This window comes from Aquarana catesbeiana, unplaced genomic scaffold (genome assembly GCF_042186555.1).
Source record: "Aquarana catesbeiana isolate 2022-GZ unplaced genomic scaffold, ASM4218655v1 unanchor233, whole genome shotgun sequence".
Classification (NCBI taxonomy): Eukaryota; Metazoa; Chordata; class Amphibia; order Anura; family Ranidae; genus Aquarana; species Aquarana catesbeiana.
This window is the reverse complement of record NW_027362661.1, coordinates 3,246,269-3,269,600: the sequence shown is the minus strand read 5'-3', so window position 1 is coordinate 3,269,600 and position 23,332 is coordinate 3,246,269. Positions and strand designations below refer to the sequence as shown.

General features: G+C 42.2%; 2 protein-coding genes across 2 annotated transcripts in view; both read left to right on the top strand.

Annotated features, from left to right (window-relative positions):
- Nucleotides 1-23,332, top strand: part of LOC141121905 (uncharacterized) — a 619,894-nt gene that overhangs the window by 470,880 nt on the left and 125,682 nt on the right. The window lies entirely within an intron of this gene.
- LOC141121886 (uncharacterized) lies at nt 12,051-16,494 on the top strand. The gene has a single exon (XM_073611642.1). The coding sequence runs from the start codon at nt 12,061-12,063 to the stop codon at nt 13,123-13,125; it is 1,065 nt and encodes a 354-aa protein (XP_073467743.1). The 5' UTR covers nt 12,051-12,060; the 3' UTR covers nt 13,126-16,494.

Below are 23,332 nucleotides of genomic sequence, written 5' to 3'. Positions count from 1 at the left end.
ACGTATCCTCGTTCTGGACGCGTAGCCCACTGGGACGCAACGCGTCCAGAACGAGGATACGTCGTGACGTCACCCGCGGCCACTGCGCATCCACACTACTAGACGGAGGTTTACATCGTTATCGTTGTCTTACATGCATTTACCCAGCGGTTCACATGTGAGTGACTTATTTTAGTTTTTTAATAAAGCATTGCATACAGAGAGCACTATTCTTTCGCCATTTCTTTTATATATATCGTGGTCATATTGGAGTGTCTGTTATCGGAGCCCTTTGGTCCTGGAGGAGTGTTTGACATCTGAGCCCTGACGGAAGCCTGCATATGCTGTATCTTGCTTGATTTAAGTGATTTATGACCCTCTATAACAAAAGGGTCCATTCTTTCAGGTGAGAGGCCAACCTATTCCTTGGTGGTGGGCTGTCTGAAATCACCTCTCCAGAATCCGGTGTTTGCTCGCACTTGAGGATGATGTACTGAACACCCACATGGATATTGTTATGGTGGTGGACTTTAGTGTTTTATTTTGATTCTAGCGCTGCACTATCTGATTTTATATTTGAGGTTGAAAAAAGACACAAGTCCATCAAGTCCAACCTATGTGTGTGATTATATGTCAGTATTACATTGTATATCCCTGTATGTTGTGGTCGTTCAGGTGCTTATCTAATAGTTTTTTGAAACTATGGATGCTCCCCGCTGAGACCACCACCTGTGGAAGGGAATTCCACATCCTTGCCGCTCTCACAGTACAGAACCCTCTATGTCTTTTAAGGTTAAACCTCTTTTCTTCTAATTTTAACGAGTGGCCACGTGTCTTGTTAAACTCCCTTCCGTAAAAAAGTTTTATCCCTATTGTGGGGTCACCAGTATGGTATTTGTATATTGAAATCATATCCCCTCTCAAGCGTCTCTTCTCCAGAGAATAAGTTCAGTGCCCGCAACCTTTCCTCATAACTAATATCCTCCAGACCCCTTATTAGTTTTGTTGCCCTTTTTTGTACTTGCTCCATTTCCAGTGCATCCTTCCTGAGGACTGGTGCCCAGAACTGGACAGCATACTCTAGGTGCGGCCAGACCAGAGTCTTGTAGAGTGGGAGAATTATCATTTTCTGTGGAGTTGATCCTCATTTTAATGCATGCCAATATTCTATTTGCTTTGTTAGCAGCAGCTTGGCATTGCATGCCATTGCTGAGCCTATCATCTACTAGGACCCCAGGTCCTCTTCCATCCTAGATTCCCCCAGAGGTTCTCCCTCCCCCCAGTGTATAGATTGAATTCATATTTTTGCCCCCCAAATGCATTATACTACATTTTTCTACATTAAACCTCATTTGCCATGTAGTCGCCCACCCCATTAATTTGTTCAGGTTTCCACAACCTGCGAAGAAGTTATTGCCCTGCTTAGCTTAGTATCATCTGCAAATACAGAGATTGAACTGTTTACCCTGTTTACCCTCCAGGTCATGAACAAATTAAATAGGATTGTTCCCGGCACAGAACCCTGTGGGACCCCACTACCCACCCCTGACCATTCAGAGTACTCCCCATTTATCACCACCCTCTGAACTCGCCCTTGTAGCCAGTTTTCAATCCATGTACTCACCCTATGGTCCATGCCAACGGAACTTATTTTGTACAGTAAACGTTTATGGGGAACTGTGTCAAATGCTTTTGCAAAATCCAGATACACCATGTCTACGGGCCTTCCTTTATCTAGATGGCAACTGACCTCCTCATAGAAGGTTAATAGATTGGTTTGGCAAGAACGATTCTTCATGAATCCATGCTGATTACTGCTAATGCAGTGTTTCTCAACTCCAGTCCTCAAGGCGCACCAACAGGTCATGTTTTCAGGATTTCCTTCAGATGAAAAGGCTGTGGTAATTACTAAGGCAGTGAAACTGATCAAATCACCTGTGCAAAATAGTGGAAATCCTGAAAACATGACCTGTTGGTGCGCCTTGAGGACTGGAGTTGAGAAACACTGTGCTAATGATACCGTTCTCATTACTAAAATCTTGTATATAGTCCCTTATCATCCCCTCCAAGAGCTTGCATACTATTGATGTTAGGCTAACTGGTCTGTAATTCCCAGGGATGTATTTTGGGCCCTTTTTAAATATTGGTGCTACATTGGCTTTTCTCCAATTAGCTGGTACCATTCCAGTCAGTAGACTCTCAGTAAAAATTAGGAACAACGGTCTGGCAATTACTTGACTGAGTTCCCTAAGTACCCCCGGATGCAAGCCATCTGGCCCCGGTGATTTATTAATGTTACATTTCTCAAGTCTAATTTTAATTCTGTCCTCTGTTAACCATGGAGGTGCTTCCTGTGATGTGTCTTTAGGATAAACACTGCAGTTTTGGTTACTGAAGCCCCCCGATTCCCTCGTGAAGACTGAGGAGAAGAATAAATTCAATACCTTCGCCATATCCCCATCCTTTGTAACCAGATGTCCTTCCTCATTCTTTATGGGGCCAATATGGTCTGTCCTCCCTTTTTTACTGTTTACATACTTAAAGAATTTCTTGGGATTTTTTTGCTCTCCTCCGCTATGTGTATTTCATGTTCTATCTTAGCCACCCTAATTGCACCCTTACATTTCTTGTTGCATTCTTTATCAAGGCTTAATGCTGATGATGATCCCTCAACCTTGTATTTTTTTTGAAGGTCTTCTCCTTTGCTTTTATATGCATTTTTACATTGGAGTTAAGCCATCCAGGACTTTTGTTCGCTCTTTTAAATGTATTACCCAATGGGATGCATTGGCTAATGCCCTTATTTAATATGCTCTTAAAGTAAACCTGTCTCTCCTCCATGTTCTTTATTCCTAAGATTTTATCCTAGTTCATGCCTTCTAGCAAGGTTCGTAGTTTAGGGAAGTTGACTCTTTTTGAAATTCAGTGTCTTTGTATTCCCCTTATGTTTCCTAGTTGATTTATACTGAAGCCAATTGACCTGTGATCGCTGTTTCCAAAATTACCCAGTATTTCCACATCCGTGATCGGGTCTGTATTGTTGGTAATCAGTAGATCCAGTAACACTTTATTTCTAGTTGGTGCGTCTACCACCTGAACCATGAAATTGTCCTGCAAGACAATTTGGAACTGGCGAGCCTTAGATGAATGCGTGGTTCCCTCCGCCCAGTCTATGTCTGGATAATTAAAACACCCCATTATGATAACACTTCCCATCCTTGCTGCTAATCCAACTTGTATTCCATCTCCCCCTCCTTCCTCAGGTTAGGGGGCCTTAGCTTCATCCCTTTGGAGCTCTACCCATAAGGATTCCACCTCCTCCCTAGCTCCCTTAGTGATGTCATCTCACATTCACTTGTACGTTATTCTTGATATATAGGCATACCCCTCCCCCTTTTTTTACCCTCTCTATCCCTGCGATAAAGGGTATACCCTTGGATGGTTGCCAGCCAATCATGAGTGCTGTTGAACCAGGTCTCTGAAATTCCCACAAAATCCAAATCCTCCTCGTACAACAGTATCTCTAGTTCACCCATCTTGTCCGCCATGCTCCTGGCATTGGTGAACATGCCACATAGTTTAGACCGGTTGCATACTATCCTCTTATTGGGTGTTCCGAGATTGCAACTAGGACTTGTTACTATACTTACCTTTTATGTGCTTTAGTCTACCTTTAGCCAAACTTCAGTTTAGTGATAAACAAGATACAATTGGCTCTATTCACTAAAGCAGATTGCATTCGGTATTTATCTGATCTGACTCATTTTTCCCAAATACCGCATGTGATGCTGAAAATGTCAATTCACTATCCCTTTATGCGGTATTTACCTCAAAAAGCAAAAACATTCAGTAAATATTGCATAAAACAGCATTAAAGTCAATTAAAAAAACTGACTCACACTGACGCTTGGCTCCCACAGAATGACAGCTCCACAGTCACCCACCGCTAGGGATGAGCCGAACACCCCCCTGTTCCGTTTGCACAAGAACTTGCGAACAGGCAAAAAATTAGTTCAAACACGCGAACACCGTTAAAGTCTATGGGACACGAACATGAATAATCAAAAGTACTAATTTTAAAGGCTTATATGCAAGTTATTGTCATAAAAAAGTGTTTGGGGACCCGGGTCCTGCCCCAGGGGACATGGATCAATGCAAAAAAAAGTTTTAAAAACGGCCGTTTTTTCGGGAGCAGTGATTTTAATAATGCTTAAAGTGAAACAATAAAAGTGTAATATTCCTTTAAATTTCGTACCTGGGGGGTGTCTATAGTATGCCTGTAAAGGGGCACATGTTTCCCATATTTAGAACAGTCTGACAGCAAAATGACATTTGTAAAGGAAAAAAGTCATTTAAAACTACTCGCGGCTATTAATGAATTGCCGGTCCGACAATACACATAAAAGTTCATTGATAAAAACAGCATGGGAATTCCCCACAGGGGAACCCCGAACCAAAATGTAAAAAAAAAAAATGACGTGGGGGGTACCCCTAAATTCCATACCAGGCCCTTCAGGTCTGGTATGGATATTAAGGGGAACCCCGGCCAAAATTTAAAAAAACAAAAAAAGGCGTGGGGTCCCCCTCAAAATCTATACCAGACCCCTCAGGTCTGGTATGGTTTTTAAGGGGAACCCCGCGCCAAAATAAAAAAAATGGCATGGGGTCCCCCCAAAAATCTATACCAGACCCTTATCCGAGCACACAACCTGGCAGCCTGCAGGAAAAGAGGGGGGGATGAGAGAGTGCCCCCCCCTCCTGAACCATACCAGGCCACATGCCCTCAACATTGGGAGGGTGCTTTGGGGTAGCCCCCCAAAACACCTTGTCCCCATGTTGATGGGGACAAGGGCCTCATCCCCACAACCCTTGCCCAGTGGTTGTGGGGGTCTTCGGGCGGGGGGCTTATCAGAATCTGAAAGCCCCCTTTAACAAGGGGACCCCCAGAACCCGGCCCTCCCCTCTGTGTGAAATGGTAAGGGAGTAGCCCTATCATTTCACAAAAAAAACTGTCAAAAATGTTAAAAATGACAAGAGACAGTTTTTGACAAGTCCTTTATTTAAATGCTTCTTCTTTCTTCTATCTTCTATCTTCCTTCAGTTTCTTCCTCCATCTTCTTCTTCTGGTTCTTCCTTCAGTGTTCTCGTCCGGCATCTTCCTCCATGGCGTCCTCTTACCTTCTTCTCCTCGGGCCGCTCCGCATCCATGATGGCATGGAGGGAGGCTCCAGCTGTGTGATGCTTCTCCTCTTCTGACGGTTCTTAAATAATGGGGGTGCGGGGCCACCCAGTGACCCCGCCCCCCTCTGACGCACCGGGACTTGACAGGGACTTCCCTGTGGCATTTTCCGTGATGTCAGAGGGGGCCGGGTCACCCGTTACGTAACCCCGCCCCCTTCTGACGTCACAGGAATGCCACAGGGAAGTCCCCGTCAAGTCCACGTGCGTCAGAGGGGGCGGGGTCACCAGGTGGCCCCGCCCCCTGTTATTTATTTAAGAATCGTCAGAAGAGGAGAAGCGTCACACAGTGGGAGCCTCCCTCCATGCCATCATGGATGCGGAGTGGCCCGAGGAGAAGAAGGGAAGAAGACGACACGGAGGAAGATGCCGGACGAGAACACCGGAGGAAGAACCAGAAGAAGAAGATGGAGGGAGAAACCGAAGGAAGATAGAAGATAGAAGAAAGAAGATAGAAGAAAGAAGACTCATTTAAATAAAGGACTTGTCAAAAACTGTCTCTTGTCATTTTTAACATTTTTGACAGTTTTTTTGTGAAATGGTAGGGGTACTTTTGTACCCACTTACCATTTCACACAGGGGGGAGGGCTGGGATCTGGGGGTCCCCTTGTTAAAGGGGGCTTCCAGATTCCGATAAGCCCCCCGCCTGCAGACCCCCACAACCACCGGGCAAGGGTTGTGGGGATGAGGCCCTTGTCCCCATCAACATGGGGGCAGGGGGTTTTGGGGGGCTACCCCAAAGCACCCTCCCAATGTTGAGAGCATGTGGCCTGGTACGGTTCAGGAGGGGGGGCGCTCTCTCGTCCCCCCTCTTTTCCTGCAGCCTGCCAGATTGCATGCTCGAATAAGGGTCTGGTATGGATTTTTGGGGGGACCCCACGCCATTTTTTTTTATTTTGGAGCGGGGTTCCCCTTAAAATCTATACCAGACCTGAGGGGTCTGGTATAGATTTTGAGGGGGACCCACGCCATTTTTTTTTTTTACATTTTGGCCAGGGTTCCCCTTAATATCCATACCAGACCTGAAGGGCCTGGTATGGAATTTAGGAGGACCCCCCCACGTCATTTTTTTTTTTTTAATTTTGGTTCGGGGTTCCCCTGTGGGGAATTCCAATGCCGTTTTTATCAATTAACTTTTATGTGTATTGTCGGACCGGCAATTCATTAATAGCCGCGAGTAGTTTTAAATGACTTTTTTTCCTTTGAAATGTCATTTTGCTGTCAGACTGTTCTAAACACAGGAAACATGCGCCCCTTTACAGGCATACTATAGACACCCCCCAAGTACGAAATTTAAAGGAATATTACACTTTTATTGTTTCACTTTAAGCATTATTAAAATCACTGCTCCTGAAAAAACGTCCGTTTTTAAAACTTTTTTTGCATTGATCCATGTCCCCTGGGGCAGGACCCGGGTCCCCAAAAACTTTTTATGACAATACCATGCATATAAGCCTTTAAAATTAGCACTTTTGATTTCTCCCATAGACTTTTAAAGGGTGTTCCGCGGCTTTCGAATTTGCTGCAAACACCCCAAATTGTTCGCTGTTCAGCGAACTGGCGAACAGCCGATGTTCGAGTCGAACATGAGTTCGACTCGAACTCGAAGCTCATCCCTACCCACCGCTAAATTAAATAAGGGGCGGGGCCACCTAATTAAGTCATTGGGTGATCTCACCCCCTTATGGCGTCATCAACCCAGCATTCCACGATCAATGGGGGCCTAGTATGGATTGGGGACCCAATGCTGGGTTTTTTTTCTTAATTTTTAAATGCTGGCAATTCTTTTGTTTACATTCTACGGGATTCCCCACTGACAGCAGATGACTTGAGGATCATTACCAACCATGACAGTTACTGGTTGTTAAGGATGCCGGCGGCCGTCCACTCTTTAACAACCAGCTCTTTACTGCTTGTTAAGGACGCTGGCTATAACCAGTTTAAAATTACTGCAAGCTTTAACTACTAAAATACTGCATCACTTAATAAAATAGCTCATGCGGTATTTTAGTAGCATTTTTTAGTGAATTGCGAAAAAATGTAAAAACGCTAAGCAGTATTTTAACTCAGATAGATACTTACTGAATGACATATCTCAAACTTACTGAATAACATATCAGTATGGATGTCACACCACTTTCTCAAACTCAATCTTTCTAAAACTGAGCTTGTAATATTTTCTCCTTCCCGGTCCCCGCCATGACTTTACCATTACGATCAACAGCTCAACCACTGGTTCCTCCACACATGCCAAGGTGCTGGATGTTATCCTTGACTCTGACTTCTCCTTCAGCCCCCACATCCAATCACTGGCTAAATCCTGCCGCCTTAACCTCCGCAACATCTCCAGAATTCGTCCCTTCCTGACTAATGACACCACAAAGCAACCTATTCAATTCTTGATTATTTCCCGCCTTGACTACTGTAACTCCTTCCTTAATGGCCTACTCTTACGCAGGCTATCCCCCTTCAGTCTATTATGAATGCTGCTGCTAGACTAATACACCTCACTAACCGATCCGTGACTGCTGCTCCTTTCTGCCAATCCATTCACTGGCTTCCCCTATCCCACAGTTTAAAATTCAAAATACTAACCACAAAATACAAGGCCATCCACAACATCGCCCCCATCTACATCACCAACCTCATCTGCAGATATCGCCCCAATTGTCCCCTCCGCTCCTCCCAGAAACTCCTGCTCTCTAGCTCCCTTGTCACCTCCTCCCATGCTCGCCTTCAGGACTTCTCCAAAGCCTCTCCCATCCTCTGGAACTCCCTGCCCTGGTATATCTGATCAGCCCCTAACCTGTCCACCTTTAGGAGATCCCTGAAAACTCACTTATTCAGGGAATCCTATCCCACACCCACCTAACAACTATCCCCGAGCCACCCCCATCAAATCATTCCCCGCAGCTATTACCTTTTGTACCACCACCCCCTTCCTTTAGAATGTAAGCTGTACAAGCAGGGCCCTCCTGTCCCTTCTGTATTGTACTGTACTGTAATTGTGCTGTCCCCCCTCTACATTGTAAAGCGCTGCGTAAATTGTTGGCACTATATAAATCGTATATAATAATAATAATAATAGATACCACTTAGTGAATTGAGCCCAATGTTCGGTATATAATCAGTTCAGTGAAAAAGTCTCACAAATGTGAGTAGCAGAATGTGTTTTGGGTGTAATTCTCAGTATGTCCATGCCGTGTGTAAGAAATATTTTATTAAACTGACAACTTTGGGTAAAAAAATAAATACATTTTCATTTTCTTTCCTGCATTTCCCAAAACCTTGTGGCCAAAAATCACATTTAAAAAAACTCACTATGCCTTTCAGAAAATATCTCGGGGTGTTTACTTTGAAAAATTGGGTCATTTTGTGGGTAATTCCACTGTCCTGTTGCTCCAGGGCCTCCAAAAATGTGATATGTAGTCTGTAAATTAGATGCATAATTTATGCTTCTTGAAAGCCCAAAGGTGCTCCTTGGATTTTGGGTCCTTCTATGCGTCTAGACTGTAAAAAAGTCTCACACATGGGATACTCCCCTATTTGAGAGGCATAAAAAATGTCTTTGTTTTTTAAAGAATCATGCCAAAAAAAGTCACAACTCACCATACCTCATCATAAACACCTTGGACTGTCTACTTTCTAAAAAATGGGTCATTTTGGGGGGTATTTGTACGGTACTGACATTTCAGGGCTTCAAGAAATAAGTCAGTATATCACGACTGATACATTTTCAGATATATCCCATAGTTTGTGGACTCTAACTTTCCTACAGACTAAATATTATACACTGATTTGGGTTATTTTTAACAAAGAAATTCATCAGAATACAGTTTGGCTTAAATTTATGAAGAAGATCATTTATTTGCAAACTTTTATAACAGAATTTTTTATTTTTTTTCAAAATTTGTGAATTTTTAAATTTATATAGCAAAAATTGTAAAACCTTGTTGGGGACTAAATACCACCAAAAGAAAGCTCTATCTGTCTAAAAAAAATGGTAAAAATTTTATTTGGGTACAGTGTTACATGACTGAGTAATTGTCATTCAAATTGTGAGAGCTCTGAAATCTGAAAACTGACCTGGGCAGGAAGGGGGTGAAAGTGCCCAGTACTGAAGTGGTTAAATGCACAGCAACACTCCTATTACCCCCTCACATCCACATCCTATTATTGTTTGACCAATACCATCCAAATAATTCTTATTTTCATTTCCCAAAGTTATCCGTCTACAAGGAGACCTGTATAGATCAAATGACGGCACCAATGAGGATGGAGGAGGACCGGAGTCACATGACTGAGAAGATACTAAACCTCACCCTTGAGATCATATACCTGCTGACCGGAGAGGTGAGGAGGATTCTGGGAGGTCACATGACATCACTCTTATCTCTAATAAAACACAGACCTGACCGGAGAGGTGAGGATTCTGGGATTCTACCATAATATTATATTGGTTTTCCAATACAGAGATTTCCTCTTGTGAAGTCAGGTGATCATATGACAATCACAGTGTCTCCATGTGACTCCCTAAAACCTGAGAGACACAACATGCAGAAGATTCTAGAAGTCACCAAGAAGATGATGGAGCTGCTGACAGGAGAGGTGAGCGGTGCTGGGAATTCTGGGACATTATCCAGTAACAGACAAGGGATGTGTCTGGATGGTGACTGTATCATTGTGTGTGTCAGGTTCCTATAAGGTGTCAGGATGTCACTGTCTATTTCTCCATGGAGGAGTGGGAGTATTTAGAAGGACACAAGGATCTCTACAAGGACGTCATGATGGACAATCAGCCGCCCCTCACATCACCGGGTAAGAGGAGACTTTATTGTAAAGGAGACAGCAGTACGGAGGGTCCACCTAGATCCCCCATCATCTGATAAACACATAGAAACAATGTATTCAGTCAGTGTGTGTGTTTCCTACAGATGGATTCAGTAATGGGAACCCACCAGAGAGATGTCCCCGTCCTCTGTATTCCTGGGATTCCACACAGGAAGATCACACCATCCCTCACTGTTACAAGGTTAATGGAATGGAGCTTATAAAATGCAGATGGATTGTTTATGTGAGATTATATTTTACAGATGACATTTTCTTGATTTAGAGTGGAGATCCAATCGATATAGAATTTGAGGTTAAAGCAGAAGAAGAGGAGAAGTATGTGAGGGATTATCAGCAGTCTATGGAGGAGGATGGAATAACGGGGACATTTATAGAGGAGGACACTCCTACAGAGATCAGCACAGGTGGGTCATTAACACTAAATACATTCCTCCACCCATACTGCTCACTGATTGGTCCAGAGTAGAGCAAGGACTGCATGATATTATCCAGTAACAGACAAGGGATGTGTCTAGAACATGCGCTTGTAAAGGCAGTGAGTGATTTTATTTTTTTAAATTATTTTACAGTATGTTATATCACAAGATTAACCCTTTTTAAAAGTGATCTTTTGTATAATTTTTTGGATTAGGATGAAGATCTGATAGATTTAGAATTTGAGGTTAAAGTAGAAGAAGAGAGGTATGTGAGGGATGATCAGCAGTCTATGGAGGAGGATGGAATAACGGGGACATTTATAGAGGAGGACACTCCTACAGAGATCAGCACAGGTGGGTCATTAACACTAAATACATTCCTCCACCCATACTGCTCACTGATTGGTCCAGAGTAGGGTGGGGACTGGGTGATATCAGCCTGTAATCTCCTGGACACTCTTTTGAGCTGTGTTCCCCGTCCTGTATTCCTGTATTTCTCTTGGATAATCTTCCTTCCCTGTGCTGCATACACAATGTATGTATCTAGACTGGATTTATGAAGATACTGGGGTTCAGCTAGAATCAAAATGTTCATTTTCACCATAGACCATTGATTGACCTGGGACATGTGCTTAGGGTCTTCTGCCCCATGCCTGGGTCTAGTAAGATCTCTGACAGAGTTGTTTGCTGGCTGTGCCGGGTGGAGGGATATGTCTGTATAGTCTCAGACCCAAGTCACTGAGTGCAGTCTCAGGAGATGGGAGGCAGCGGTGTGGGACCTCTGCAACTTTTCTCATGTAAACATTTAAGCTTCCACTGATTACTGAATACCAATATTATGAGTCCTGACCCTTACACTATATAATTTATATTGTACATTATATACTCCTGACCCCTGCACTATATACTCTATGTTGTACATTACATAATTCTGATACTGTATAGCCTAACCTTTGTATCCTATGCAATAAGTTGTACATTACATAGGACTTCTTTTGCACCCATTTTCTATCAGCTGGACATTTTATATCTGATGATTTGATTGGAGCACAGACTTTTACATGGTGATAATAATGTGATAACATCCTCAAACTTTGGACCCCAAACAGAAAGTGATAATGAGGGAGGAGTCAATAACCTAATGATGGTGGTCGTTGGGATCAGTCCAGTCTTCATCTTGGTTGTTCTCCCCCATCCTCACTCTCTGACCTCTGGTGGGGCTCAGCCCCGCGGTTATTCATGACTAAATCATGGACTAAATATGGAAGTGCAGAACTTCTTGTGTTGGGAAGATGACAATGAGTGATAGAGGGGGTGGGTCCTATAATCCCCTCATCACTGTCACTCCTATAAAAGACAGTTCTCGTTGTTTCCTCACTCTCTGACTAAGGTCCATGAATAAAGAAATGAACTGGTAGGAGATCAGAGGACCCATTTACTAGTTACCTTGAGGGGGGAATTGTAAGATCCTCAGAGACAAAGCTGCCTGATGTGGGCGGAGTCCTGGTTTAGGGGAACCAATCTGCTCATGTCTAGTAATAATCTTTTTATTTCTATGTTAGTACATGGATTGGAGATGAGGAAAACCTCAGAGGATTGTCTCACTTTGTCTCCAGACTGTAAAGTAGAAGATGAGGACATCGCACAGTATAGTCCAGGAGAAAACCCGACTACCTCAAATGTCCATCCGGCACCACACAGTGTAGATGGACCATCGTATTCCTCTTATCCTGAGGAACCTCAGACTGCGAGGGACGGTTCTGTCCTTCCAACAGAGAAGAGGTTTTCCTGTACTGAGTGCGGGAAGTGTTTCCACTATAAATCAAAACTTGATGTGCATAAACGATCTCACACGGGTGAAAAAACGTATTCTTGTCCTGAGTGTGGGAAATGTTTTTCAAAAAAGGCCCATCTTTCAGTACATCAGAGATCTCACACGGGGGAGAAGCTATTTTCTTGTTTTGAGTGCAGGAAGTGTTTCAATTCAAAATCCAGTCTTAATGTTCATAAGAGATTCCACACGGGGGAAAAAACATATTCCTGTCCTGAGTGCAGTAAATGTTTTTCTCAGATATCCATTCTTTACAGACATCAAAGATCTCACACTGGTGAAAAGCTTTATTCCTCTCCTGACTGCGGGAAATGTTTTACAGAGAAGTCCAGTCTTTGCACACATCAGAGGTCTCACACGGGGGAGAAGCCGTATTCCTGTCCTGAGTGCGGGAAATGTTTTTCACAGAAGTCCAGTCTTTGCACACATCAGAGATCTCACAGAGGGGAGAAGCAATTTTCCTGTTCTGAGTGTGGAAAATGTTTTTCAAGGAAATCCAGTCTTTCCATACATCAGAGATTGCACAGTGGTGAAAAACCTTATTACTGTCCTGAGTGCGGGAAATGTTTTTCAGACAAGTCCAATCTTTACACACATCAGAGATCTCACACAGGGGAAAAGCCATATTCCTGTCCTGAGTGTGGAAAATGTTTTTTAATGAAGTCCCATCTTTACAGACATCAGAGATCTCACACGGGGGAGAAGCCATATTCCTGTCCTGAGTGTGGGAAATGTTTTTCACAGAAATCCCATCTTAATAGACATCAGAGATCTCACATGGGGGAGAAGTCGTATTCCTGTCCTGGGTGAGGGAATTGTTCCTCACTGAAGTTCTGTCTTCCTGTACATCTAGTGATAACTTATCTAATAATAATCTCATTTAGCTGTCATTTATCCACCAACAACTAGTCTAAGTGTCCATTATTAAGGAAATTGTAAATTCGATATAAAATTGTATTTTATATTGTACTGTATGTTTGCCTATGTATTGCACACTTCACTCACTGTACACACGGCACTGATAATGTTTTCATTACATGTTTGCATTCTTTTGAGTCCTGATTAGAATTAGCCTGCTTATGTTACGCCCCTTGTTACCATAAACATACAGTTGTAATATTAACGTAATACCTACATAATCATGTGTATAAAAACCTTCAATTGAACAAACAGAAAAACGATTTTGGAAAGGTGCAGAGTGTATCTTTTGTGTCTGTTCCCTACTGCAGTAGTTATTCATTGGGAACGACTAATCAATATGAGGATAGGGGTTGCCTATCTGTAAAATATCCAGAACAGATGGTGAGCTTTGCCTAGGAGGGAATTTGCAGGTGACCCTGAGAATCCGAAACGAGGAGCTTGAGAATATGTGGGAAATTCTGTTAATCAGCCGGCTAAGGTAAGCCCTTCCTTGATCGGTAAGGCATTTTTCAGGACAAAGGGTACCTATTTTATTCCCCTTAATTGAAATATATTGATTGGTGATTATATGTTATGTTGTCACTGTCTACTGTCCATCAGAGTGTTATAGATAAGAAAGGGAAGAATAGTGCTGTTCACAGGTTATATGAAGTACACATCTACTGTAATAGTAGTTTAGAGGCAAGAGGGTATAAGCACACGTAGAAAAGAGAAAAAAGGACTGGCCAGTCATTACGGGCTATTGAGTTAAGTAAGGGAATGAAGGGTAACATATCCTCGTACCACTTCAGCCCCGGAAGGTTTTGCCCCCTTAATGACCAGGCCATTTTTTGAGATACGGCACTGCGTTGCTTTAACTGACAATTGCGCGGTCATGAGACGTTGTACCCAAACAAAATCGACGTCCTTTTTTTCTCACAAATAGAGCTTTCTTTTGGTGGTATTTGATCACCTCTGCGGTTTTTATTTTTTGCGCTATAAACAAACAAAGAGCGACATTTTGAAAAAAAAAAAACTTTTTTTTAACTTTTTGCTATAATACATATCAAAAAAAAAATTAAAAAAAAATTCATAAAGAGTATATTGATTGGTTTGCACAAAAGTTATCGCGTCTACAAACTACGGGATAGATTTAGGGACTTTTATTTTTTTTTATTGTTTTTACTGGTAATGGCGGCGATCTGCATTTTTTTTAGCAGGACTGCGACATTGCGGCGGACAAATCTGACCCCAAATTACATTTTTTGGGGACCAGTGACATTATTACATTGATCTGTGCTATAAAAGTACACTAATCAATGCAAAAATGACACTGGCAGGGAAGGCGTTAACACTAGGGGGCAATCAAGGGGTTAACTGTGTTCCCTCAGCGTGTTCTAACTGTAGGGGGGGTGGGCTGCCAGGGACATGACAGAGATCACTGTTTCCGATCACTGGGAACAGTAGATATCTGACATGTCCCCTGCCAGAACGGGGAATCGCCTTGTTTACAAAATTCTCAAACATGAGAAAAAGCCAAACGGAGAAGCGAGAGTCAAACTGTATAGGAATAACACAATTTTGGGCCCTGGCCCAAATAGAATACTTTATATGTGGCCGAAGGGAGAAGATGGGATGAGCACTATGGCTGCCCCTCTGATCATAGGGGCTAGAGTAAGTTAAGTACGGGAGTACAGTACATGGGATACAAGGGATATCAGAGAATAAAATAAGGAAAGCAGAATTTAGGGAGGTAAAACTAACTTTTAGTTTTAGTAAATTTTGAAGAGATAAAAGAAAGTGAGAGAACGATATGCATGTGTTGTGTAAAAATGGGAAAAATGTAAGAAAGGTAATTATTTATACAGCGCCTTGAAAAAAGTATTCATACCCCTTGATATTTTTCACATTTTGTCACGTTACAACTAGAAACGTAAATGTATTTTATTAGGATGGTGGAAGTGGAAGGAAAATGATAAATGTTTTTCGAAGTCTTTTACAAATATATATGTAAAAAGTTTGGCGTGCATTTGTATTCAGCCCCCTTTACTCTGATACCCCTAACTAAATTCCAGTGGAACCAATTGCCTTCAGAAGTCACCTAATTTGTAAATAGAGTCCACCTGTGTGTAATTTATTCTCAGTATAAATACAGCTGTTTTGTGAAGACCTCAGAGGTTTGTTAGAGAACCTTACCAGGCAGGTCAGGGTAAAGTTGTGGAGAAGTTTAAAGCAGGGTTAGGTTATAAAAAAATATTCTATGTTTGAACATCTCACGGATCACTGTTTAATCCATTATCTGAAAATGGAAAGAGTATGGCACTGCAAACCTACCAAGACATGGCCGTCCACCTAAACTGACAGGCCGGGCAAGGAGAGCATTCATCGGAGAAGCAGCCAAGAGGTCCATGGTAACTCTGGAGGAGCTCCAGAGATCCACAGCTCAGGTGGGAGAATCTGCCACAGGACAACTATTGGTCGTGCTCTCCACAAATCTGCCCTTTATGGAAGAGCCGTTGTTGAAAGAAAGCCATAAGAAGTACCACTTGCAGTTTGCAAGAAGTCATGTGGAGGACACAGCAAACATGTGGAAGAAGGTGCTCTGGTCAGATGAGACCAAAATTGAACTTTTTGGCTTAAAAGCAAATTGCTATGTGTGGTGGAAAACTAACACTGTACATCACCCTGAACACACCATCCCCACCGTGAAACATGGTGGTGGCAGCATCATGTTGTGGGGGTGCTTTTCTTCAGCAGGGACAGGGAAGATGGTCAGAGTTGATGGTAAGATGGATGGAGCCAAATACAGGGAAATCTTAGAAGAAAACCTGTTAAGAGTCTGGGACGGAGGTTCACCTTCCAGCAGGGCAACAACCCTAAACATACAGCCAGAGCTACAATGGAATGGTTTAGATCAAAGCATATTCATGTGTTAGAATGGCCCAGTCAAAGTCCAGACCTAAATCCAATTGAGAATCTGTGGCAAGACTTGAAAATTGCTGTTCACAGATGTTCTCTATTCAATCGGACAGAGCTTGAGATATTTTGCAAAGAAGAATGGGCAAAAATGTCCCTCTCTAGATGTGCAAAGATGGTAGAGAAAAAAGACTTGCAGCTGTAAATCGCAAAGAATGGGGGTTCTACGAAGTATTTGCTCAGGGGGGCTGAATACAAATGCACACCACACTTTTCATATATTTATTTGTATAATTTATCATTTTCTTTACACTTCACAATTATGTGCCACTTTGTGTTGGTTCTATCATATAAAGTCCCAATAAAATATATTTTACATTTTTGGTTGTAACATGACAAAATGTGGAAAATATAAAAGGGGTATGAGTACTTTTTCAAGGCACTGTATGTATAAATGGGTATGCTGGGGCTTTTAGTCCTACATCTTTTGTGTGTCCTGTTAGCTCTGTGGAGATGTTCCCACCTCCCTTTTCTCTTATGATATAAGTTTGTTGGATAAGACATGAGTGATAAACACTGGCAAGGACACCCATGCTAATTTCTGTTTTTTAGACAAAACATTAATAACATTATGTGGCGTCTTAATTAATCTAATGATAAACAATGTCATTACAATTATTTTTAATCTGTTTTCCAAACATGATAAAATGAAGGTTAAATTTTAAAAGTGCACATAGTATGTAATAACACAAATTAAATATCCTTTGATAGTGAAAGCAGTAAAAAAGGAAAATAAAACTCTCTCCTGTAGGCTGGGTTCACACCTATGTGAATTGGATGAGGGTTTCTCCGCATCCAATTCGCATGGTAGGAGATTGTGACCGGCTCTCTATGGAGCCGGTTCATATATCTCCGCTGTGGGGTCTTGTGCGTCTTTTGGTCAGTTTCAGGTCCGAATTCAGCCCAAAAATTCGGGCTGAAATCTGACCTGAAATGGTGAACGGAGACGCACCAGACCCTTGCTGTGAACCACATGCGGCAATAATGTGAACTCAGCCTCAAGGAGATATGGAAATATCTGTGTAAGTTAGGGTGTGATATTGAGATTATCACTCGAATATTAATTTCTGATATGATATGTTAATTTGTTTAATGATATAGATGTATTTGAATTGGTTTAGACAGCCTTTGGTTGGAAAATAAATACAGGTTATTGGGAAAATCTGTAATATGGGGTTACTTTAGATTAAGATGAGGTTATTAAATATAATACAGCCGCCATAATACTTAACAAAGTGAAGATGGATGGGATACATGGGACATTTTTCTATAAAAAAATGAAATCTAAAGGTCTGATAATAACTTGATTAGCGGTCCATGATGTGAGAGTAATAAATAAAATGAAAATATAACAGACCCATCATGCCAAGTCCACACACCCTCCTAGGATAGATGCCACCTGCAGCCAGTTGGTTTATGGTTTTTGATCTGGCTGATGATTTTTCTGTTCTTTCATATGCAGATTGTTGGTTCTTTTTCATTTTATTTATTTTTATGTTTGGAATCCAAAGCAGAATGTGTGGATTGTGAAATGATGTGTCCCTTTTCCTTGTAAGTGCCGTGATCAGCTGCAGAACACTTTGGATTTATGGACATCTCTGCATGACCACCGCATGGTATTGGTATAATATATTATGTTGTGACATCAGGAAAATAATGTCAGATGGAAACTAAGGACTTGTGTTCTCTAGCTAAACTAACAACAGAGCAAGCAAAGAGAAATTATAATATTACCAAGAAAAGGCTTGTCTTTTTAGAACATGAAACTGGAGTTCTTACACAAAGAGAATGTTAGGAAAAACCAAGCCATTTTAATATATGTCATGCAAGCTAGACCCAGTAATGAAGGGTTCACCCCGATATATCAGAGCAGTAGCTGTATGCAAGGTGCAACTAGAAAAGGTTACATACATTATTTTGGTCAGTTATTTAACTTAAATGCCCCACATTCTAAGCATGAAATATTTCAAACAGCTAAACTAAATATTTGTCAAATGAAAGGTTCACAAAATCTGAATTTGTATTGTTGTTTATGTACAAATCTAACAATGAAAAATGTGTACATTTAAATCCAGCCACCTTATTGCCTGTATTGGATGAGGCTGGAGACAAAGAGAAAACCACATGTGTTACATTGATGACGTAGGAATCAGCTGCTGTGAGCCCAGTGCAGGACACACTCCTTGAAGACCCAGATTTTTTGTAGATTTGATCCCAGTTTTATACCGAAGATGGGAATACCCATACTGAGTATGCAGTTATTACCCAGAAGGATGCTCTGTATTCAGAATCATTGGATCTTTCTACAACAGCTCAAGAAACAGAGCTCCATGCTTTAGCAAAGCCTGTGATCTATCAAAAGAGTATACATTTATATAGCAAGAGTATACATTTATATAGATATCTTTTGGGGTGGTGCATAATTTTGATTCCATTTGAAGGGCTAGAAGTTTGTTTTTACTAGTTCTGGCCCAGTAGAGTTGAAATTAATAATTAAACTTTGAGGACCCCAGAACAAGAAGAACATGTGGTCCATAGTGGGCAACTTCTTATGAAACTGGATTTTGGAAAAAGGTGTTCTTTTACAGTATGTCTGCCAGTCACTCTTTTGCCTCCATCTTCACACATGGACCGTGTGTCACAAGCAGTTATGGCTGCCTTAGTAAATGAGCGTGGGATAGCACCAGGGTTCACCACAGTTGTTTTTATAATATAACACTTCTTGTTTTACCTGTTACCAAAGGTGTTACCAAAAGCTGAACATCCCTTTCATCGGTTACAAAAAGATACATCTAGATGCCCAAGTCAGGATCTTAGTATGCATTTTGTCTGTATGAACATGCTTTATGGATGGCCAGAAGTTTGGCCAGTGGCAAATGCTACTGCAAAGGCCACAGTAAAAAGTATTATCAGAAGTAGTTTGTAAGTACAGAGTCCTAGAAGCTACAGAGAGTAAGAGAGGAACTATTTTTATAGGAGAATCGAAGAAGTTATGAGGTTTTATTTTACACCCCCCTACTGTCTACAACAATGTAGCAGAAAAAGTAAAGTAAGAAACTAGAAAACTATGACCTAAATTTTTTAAAAATATTTTATTAAGCCCTGAGGCAGGGGTCCTCAATTTATTGGCCACCAAGGCAATTTACCCAGCCGTGGGGGGGGGGGTGTCCGGATGTGAACTGCGGCAGATGGTAACAGTAGCTCAGACCATCCTCCTGCACCATCCGTGCTTCTGATCGCCATTGAGTCTCCCTTGTATAACCTGCCTCCCTCCATCCATCCCCTGCTTTATACTGTAATATTGGGGGTTATTTAGCCCAAGTGCAGCACCCACTAGCGAGAACAGTCCACACAAATGTTTCTTTTTCAGGGATTGTTGGCCCACTTTTATTAAAGCAGATCAAACAAAACAGGGTTTCCCTCACAGGGGCTTTTCAGCATCAGCATTAAAAAACAGTATGTTCAGCCTCCTGGCTCACACATGCAACCTTCCAACCAAAAATACAGAGCCGCCTTGCTCGCTTCAGCAGCAGCGCCACTGCTCAGGCTCCCACATGGAGCCCTCCTGACTCCTGTCAGTGATCTCAGACTCTGGTCTCTGGCTTCTCCAGTGCACACCTGCACTCTCTGGCTTCTCCCTTGCAAACCTGGACTCCTCGGGAGTGTTGAGCCCAGAACCATGGTCCTGACACTATCAGGCCCACCCACACACACCTGATCAGTGTGCTGGTGAGTCTCAAAACCCAGACCCAGGACTGGGGATTTTATCCCACCCGGATCTCTAAGAAATCCCCGGGCTCCAGGTCCCAAAGTGGACTTTACTAAATAATGAGGAAACTGAAAAGCCAGTTTCCTCCCAAACAGGCAAATACACTGGAGTCCCTCAACCTGCCTGGTTGAGAATCCTGGACCCATACACTTGTGGGGTGCCACACCACCACCCATTCCCTGCCTCTGTCACCTCTCACTTGTGGTGTTGATCCGCTAGCTGCATACTCGCAGCCACCGGTTGCTTACTCGCGGCCTGGGCTCTCCAAGCTGCCAAAATCCCCAGGCCCCTGGTTTGCTGCAACCATCCCTCTGCTGAGCTCCCACTCACTGACTGGGTGACTTCTGCTGCATTGATGGGCACTGATCAGGCTGCATTGATAGGCACTGATCAGGCTACAGTGATGGGCAATCGTGAGCCTGCATTGATGGGCACTGTTGAGGCTGCTTTGATGGGCACTGTTGAGGCTGCATTGATGTGCACTGATCAGGCTGCATTGATGGGCACTGGTCAGGCTGCATTAATAGGCACTGGTCAGGCTGCATTCATTGGCACTGAAGAGGCTGCATTAACGGGCATGTGATTTGAAAAGTAGTTCAGCCATTCTGAAGTCATGTTGTCTTTTACACATCTTCCATTTTATGTAGAATTGTCTGTGTTTACCTATGCTGATAACTCAGCATGTCCATAATTAAGCTAGAAGGCCATTCTGGCCACAGGAGTGTACAGCCAATACTCTGTAAATATTTCTTATAAATCATTTGTTTTTATGTAAGTTTTATTCACAATGAAATGTAGATTTGGTAATAATATAGCTGCTCTCAGCTATTATATTCTTCACAATGGAGTTTGCCTCTTTGGCCAGGACTACCTCCACCTAAGTGTCTGGAGGTTAAAGGTGATAGTGTCAGAAACCATAAATCAGATTGAGACAGAAGTACAGTTAAATCACACTTGTTTATTAATAATAAAAGAGTAAACGTGGTCAAGACATAGCCAGAGTTCAGAAACCGGAACGGATAGTCAGACAAGCCAAAACGTCAGGGAGCCAGAGATGAGCGTAGTAGAACAGCAAGCAGGATCTGGAGCCAGAAAGAATGTCAGCCAAGCAAGTCTTTAACAGGAACACAGGAGAGCGTCTCTAGAGATGTGACCAAAGTGAAGACAGAAATCATCTTAACTGGAAGGCTTAAGAAGGCAGGACTGACGAGCAGGATATCATCCACAGGTGAGTCACTGTGGAGAGATAGGAGCTGGCAATTAGCCGACAGCTGAGCGGCCAGCTTTGAGAATGAAGGGCTGAGCCCAGACCTGACATCAAGTACATTCAACATGATCGCAAGACTCCTCAAACTGAAAGAGTCAGTCTGCCATATCGCAAACAACATGAGATGGGACAGCTTGCTCCCTAGTGAATGGCAAAAGCTCACATCATTGCATGACCTACTGCTGCCTTTTGCAGAACATACTAAAATCCTCCAGAGTGACACCATGTCCATGTCCCTGCCCTCTTTGATCTGCTCAGCCATCTTGAGGACTTTAAACAGAACACTAGCTACCAAGACCTTGCCACAATTGCACATAGAATGAAAGGGAGTGTGAACCAGTGTTTTGCTTCATTCTTAGATCCAACTGACGAAATGTTCTCTCCACTTGCAGCAGCTGCTTGTTTCGTCAACCCTATCATCTTGTTGATGTGGCAGATGAGAATATTCAGGAACTGCTTAAAAAGGCAGAGGAGTATGCCACAAGAAAATCCACACACAGAACATGAGGAATTGTCTGAAGAAGATGATGTGGTGAAAGAACTATCGCAGGAAGTGGAAGAAGCACAGCCACCGGCACCCACATCTAAGCAGCCAGTCTTTCAGTTTCTTTCTAAATGCTGCAGAAGACCCAGGCAGAGGATCTCCCCAAACAGCATAGAGCAGCAGATCAGAAAATATAATATATAAGAGCTTTTGCACCAAGTTGTCATCAGTGAGGACACAGCAACAGATTTTTGGCTGTCAAGAGGTGACACTTTTTATCACCAGCTAAAACATTTTGCATTAGACCTGCTGGCTATGCCAGCTTCTCAAGCCTTTGCATAGAGGGTATTCAGTGTTACAGGTGACCTCTCTAAAGGTCAGCAGAATAGAGCAATTGTCATGTTGGCACGAAGTGCTTTTCTTAAAATGAATCAAAACAAATAGGAGTGTTTGATTATTCTCTTCAGATATTTCTATTTCTAACATAAGAAGCATACCTAATACTTGTGGGTTGTGCTTATTGTGATAGGAAGAATCAATAGTTTAACAATTTTAATTGTCAGTTAAATTCATAGGAAAAATGCACAGGCTGAGGCTTAGGCTACAAATGCCATTAGTATGTGGAACAATAACAACAACCACCACTTTTTTTCCACTTGTTGTCTTGTACTCTCTCTCTTAGCATTGACAAATTTGAAAATATAAATATCACACAAATAAAAAAGAAAAATAGATCCGTAAAGGTAATAGATTGTCAAAAAGAGCATACCTTTGAGCCTTACCTTACGCCGGGGTCCTGCCCCAGTAGTCTTTTAGTGTGATATTTACCTCTATTATTGTCATTGTGAATGCTGAGAGAGAGAGGAGTTGATAAAAAGTGGTGACTGTTATAATCCAGTAAATCCACACACTAATGGCATTATTGTAGACTGTGCACTTTTTCTTTGAATGTATCTGAGAATTAGAACTGTTGAAATAATAAACTGACAGTAAACATATTCTTATTGTAGAAATAAGCATTACCCCCCATGTATTGGTTTATTATGCTGTGCCTGTGCCAGACTGGCAGTAACAGTGCCTGTGCTGCTGTCTGTGTGTGCTGTACTTGGCCATGTACAGCTATGGCCAAAATGACACCAATATAAATTTTGACAACGTCTGCCAGTGCTGCTTCAGTGCTTTTAGATCTTTTTGTGTCAGATGTATCTGGTATACATGATCCGACATTTGTGTCAGATCATTGTATCTGGTAAAGCATTCCATAAGTGTCAAATGCTTTTATTGACAATTACATTAAGTTTATGCAAACAGTCAATATTTTCAGTGTTGACCCTTTTTTTTCAGGACCTCAATTCGACACAATTCGCCCTGGGCCCGGCATCGTGGCATGTTGTCAATGTCAATCAACTTCTGCGCCACATCCTGATTCCTGACTGATCTGGCACTGGCACTGCCCATTCTTGCATAATCAGTGCTTGCAGCTTGTCAGAATTTGTGGGTTTTTTTGGTTCACTCACCAGCCTCTTGAGGTCGGATTGACCATGACCACCACAAATTCTCAAAGGCATTAAGTTCTGGGTAGTTTCCTGGCCATGGACCCAAAATTTCAGTTTTTTGTTCC

Coding starts and splice junctions, on each gene's coding strand:
- LOC141121886 (XM_073611642.1), top strand. CDS start 12,061: ATGAGGAAAACCTCAGAGGATTGTCTCACTTTGTCTCCAGACTGTAAA.